The following is a 3556-nucleotide window of genomic DNA, read 5'->3' as shown; positions in this document are numbered from 1 at the left end:
CATACTGAAACATCACTTTTATTCCAATGAAACAAAAATCCATGTTAAACAGTGCACCTTGAAATGAGTCTATCCACTTTTCACAGACAATGCACTTTTTAATATTAAATATGGATTTAGCATTTCTTAAATATTCTAAAGGAAATCTATTAGTATTAGTATTAGTTATATTACTTATCAGCAGAATTAGACCAACAAATGAACTGATACATGAGCCATTTAACTTCAATACAATTGCTCCCATCTGTTGGGAATCAGTAAATTCATATTCAGTGTATGCTGAAACTCACTTTCCACTTGATTTAAATGAACACACACCTGCTTGAGGATTATGCGCTGGCGTTGTTTGTCACACCAATCTATATTGTGTTGTGTGACAGCAGTTAGTAATATTATCCTTGGAAAGCATCAGTGTGTTAATAATTTTCCATGGTGTTGTTTTACTTGAAAACTTCTTTTTTTTTTACACAAACATTTTTTGTGAAAGAACAATTATTGGAACATACAAACAGGTGAGTGTTTCCATTCCCTTTGAATCACACCCTGAGGCCACATTTTGACTCACCGTGACCTTAGGGTAAATTGACTGCAAAAATATGAAAAATTTAAACATCCTACTGATTAAAATAAATCTATATTACTCCCAACTACCCCATCCGTGGAAGATCTCACAAAATGTGCAGCCAGAGAGTCAGAGTTTGCTGAAGAATTTTGTGGAAGTCACATCAGAAATGCCAGCCTCTAGCTTGAGCCCTCAGAGGTTTTGGACTTATGATTTAAGTCTGTTTCATCCTTTTCATCAGAGTGAAAAGAAACCCGTTGTTCATCCATGCGTTTTGATTGCACTCTCTGAATTAGGCTGAAGAAATCTTCATCTGGGTCTGGTGCTGGGGGCAAAGAGCACCTCTGATCATTGATTCTGGAGGACTGGAGGAGGGGAGAGGTGATAAAGTTCACAACATGCAAACAGAGGAATTCTGAGGAATGTAAGTGTAAACCACATTTGTACATCTTGCATTTTATATTGAATTTCAATTACTATCGTTACCTGATACTTTATGAGCATGTTGAAAAACTCGTCACTAGGTTCGCGTGAACTACATGCCTCACACAAGTGTTCCACATTGTTCTGTGCTATCCTGATGCCCAGTCGGTCCCCTATACTGGCTCTCTGGTCATCCAGCCTGCGGCTCTGGGAACTGGCTATCAGGTCAAAGAACTCCTCTGTCTGGGTAAGTGAGATGAGGGAGGAGGCTCCTGACAGTAAAGGGGACTGAGGCATGGAGGACTGGGGTCCAGTCGAGGCCTCTTGGGCCTGGGCATTGGGCTGTTGAGGGAGCTGGCAGCGCCGGTTCTCCATGCCGCTGCTTCTGGGGTCTCTAAGCACAGTGAAAGGGCAGACCTCATTAGAGGTGACTGGGACTTACCCTTAAAAAAAGAATACAGAGCATAAGATGAAACATTTAATAAAATTACTAATAATCTCTTATTTTTGAAGCACATGGTGACAACATGAGATGTCAGTGACTTATTTTAGAGTTAGCATGATGCATAAGCTGCAGTCCAGCAAAGTTGGAATGAGTGAACAATTTAAATTAAAAACTAATTTTATTTCAGTTTGTTCCAGGTGTTAGAAGTTGCACAAAATAATAATATTGAATAGTTAATTCTAACAAAAAATAATAATAAAATATAAAAAGTAAAAAAAGAAAAGATTAAAAAAAATATATATAACATGTAACCACAAAGAACAATTTAGATATTTTATTATAAATGCGGTATTTAAACATGGCATTTTTCACATATGACAAAGTTTTAAAATGACTTACAGTTTTATCCTTTTCAAAAAATCCAAAACCAATAAAGTTCACAAAGGCGCTCTCTACAGGAACTTCATCTGAGAACAGCCATACACCAATTGACACAGCCTCTGGCACTGAATAATTTTCTTGGCAGACATGTCAAGCAGACCTTTCTCTCCCAAGATTGAAACGTACATGTTACTGAACAGCATGCAAATCTTCTCTAACATAAAAAGAAAATAAATTCAAGAAAAAAATCCTTATATTCCAGTAAGAATGAGGATGACTTCCCTATCTTCTACACCCAGGCTTCCTATGTGCAGGGCTGTCTGTTTTTCGAGGGGGAGAGGGAGAGAAAGGGAGAGTGAGGGGGAGAGATAGAGAGAAATGGGGCGCAGTTGCCCCTCTCCGCTTACATCATGGTTGCTATAGGAACTGGAAATCGGCTTCCAAATCTCGCTTCTGTTGTTCACTCAAACACAGACATATGCACACCAACAAAAACACACACTGTCTGGTGCACACACACACACACACACACACACACACACACACACTGGCTTGCATTCCTGCATTGTTGAGTTCCATTCATTGCCTCCTGGGGGATCAGTTGCCTCTCTCTTTCCACAGTCAGGAAAACTAGAGCACAATTACACCAGGATACAGTGGCCAAGATTACTGATGTGTGTGTCATTTTCATGTCTTTGTTTTGAGCGATGCGGAGCCACTGTCAGCAGAGCACAAGGAGGAGGGGTTGCTTGGAAGCTACCATAAGGTGGAGGCAATAACCAATGATTCTGGGATAAACCAAAGCAACATAATGTTGCCTGGGGCCCTTCGCCTGAAATGAATGGATGAATTCCACTCTATTCAGAATTCCCCAAGGGGATAGAGCAGTCTTTCTTGGGATTCCCTCCAGTCCAGCTCCATGTGCCAGCCAGCAGGCAGCTACAAGAACAAGTCCAGATCATCAGTGTTCTGCACCTCTCAACTACTCTCTACTATGGTCCACCACATGTGCAGGCATGTGCAGTAGTAGGCAGTTTATTGACAGAATATATATATAGGTATATAGATAGATATATATGGATTGAAAGTTTGTAAGGAATATTGTCATAAACAATATCTTGTTTCACAGACAGGGCTTAGATTAAGCCATGATTAGGGCTTAGTTCAATTAGGGGATTTAAGGAGCTTTTATAAACATGCCTTAGAAAAAAATAACATTACTGGTGTTGTACAAAATTCCCTGCCACACGCATGCGCAAGTCAAACTTGTACAGACTTGTCTGGTGAATGTGCAGACAATTTCATTTCGGCAGCGTCCAGTAGCAGAGTTATATGGAGTTTCCTGGCCTTGTTTATTGCTGTAAGTCTGTTTTTTCCTTGTGTGGTATTGCTGTGCATTAATAACTCCAAACTGCATTTATGTGAATATCCACGCAAACCTGTCTATGCCTTGCAATGTTATGGCCTAATAAACTTTTTGATCGGCCACATTCACTCTGGAGTAGCTTCAGTTCGTTCTAACGAGGAATTAGGCCAGTGTTTTTTTTTTTTTTTTTTTTTTTTTTAACCTTTATTTAACCAGGAAAAAGTCCCATTGAGTTAGAATAACTCTTCTCCCAGGGAGTCCTGGCCAAGATAGGCGGCCAAAAAAGTTGCAAATAAAAAAATAACAATACTGTGGTTGTGGTCCAGGCCAAGGAGGTCTGGTTAGACCAGAGGTAGTGGTTGATAATCATGTTGTACTA

General features: G+C 39.8%; 1 protein-coding gene across 3 annotated transcripts; it reads right to left on the bottom strand.

Annotated features, from left to right (window-relative positions):
* gpsm1a (G protein signaling modulator 1a) lies at positions 1-2295 on the bottom strand. Of its 3 annotated transcripts, none has more exons than XM_079607865.1 (3): positions 2219-2295; positions 1049-1379; positions 1-927 (listed from the first exon to the last, which is right to left on the bottom strand). In XM_079607865.1, the coding sequence occupies exons 1-3, from the start codon at positions 2221-2223 to the stop codon at positions 742-744; spliced, it is 522 nt and encodes a 173-aa protein (XP_079463991.1). In that variant the 5' UTR covers positions 2224-2295; the 3' UTR covers positions 1-741. The 3 variants fall into 3 exon arrangements, with proteins under 3 accessions (XP_079463991.1, XP_079463992.1, XP_079463993.1); XM_079607866.1 differs by lacking the exon at positions 2219-2295 and adding an exon at positions 1830-2153 and having other exon boundaries at positions 1049-1428; XM_079607867.1 differs by having other exon boundaries at positions 64-887.
* Positions 2296-3556: the final 1261 nt, after the last annotated feature.

This window comes from Phoxinus phoxinus (assembly GCF_949152265.1).
Source record: "Phoxinus phoxinus genome assembly, chromosome: 3".
Taxonomy (NCBI): domain Eukaryota; kingdom Metazoa; phylum Chordata; class Actinopteri; order Cypriniformes; family Leuciscidae; genus Phoxinus; species Phoxinus phoxinus.
The sequence above is the reverse complement of the archived record's forward strand: the minus strand, read 5'-3'. Positions and strand labels throughout refer to the sequence as shown.

Coding starts and splice junctions, on each gene's coding strand:
- gpsm1a (XM_079607865.1), bottom strand. Junction 928..1,048: donor ACATGCTCATAAAGTATCAG/GTAACGATAGTA, acceptor CCCCTCCTCCAG/TCCTCCAGAATCAATGATCA.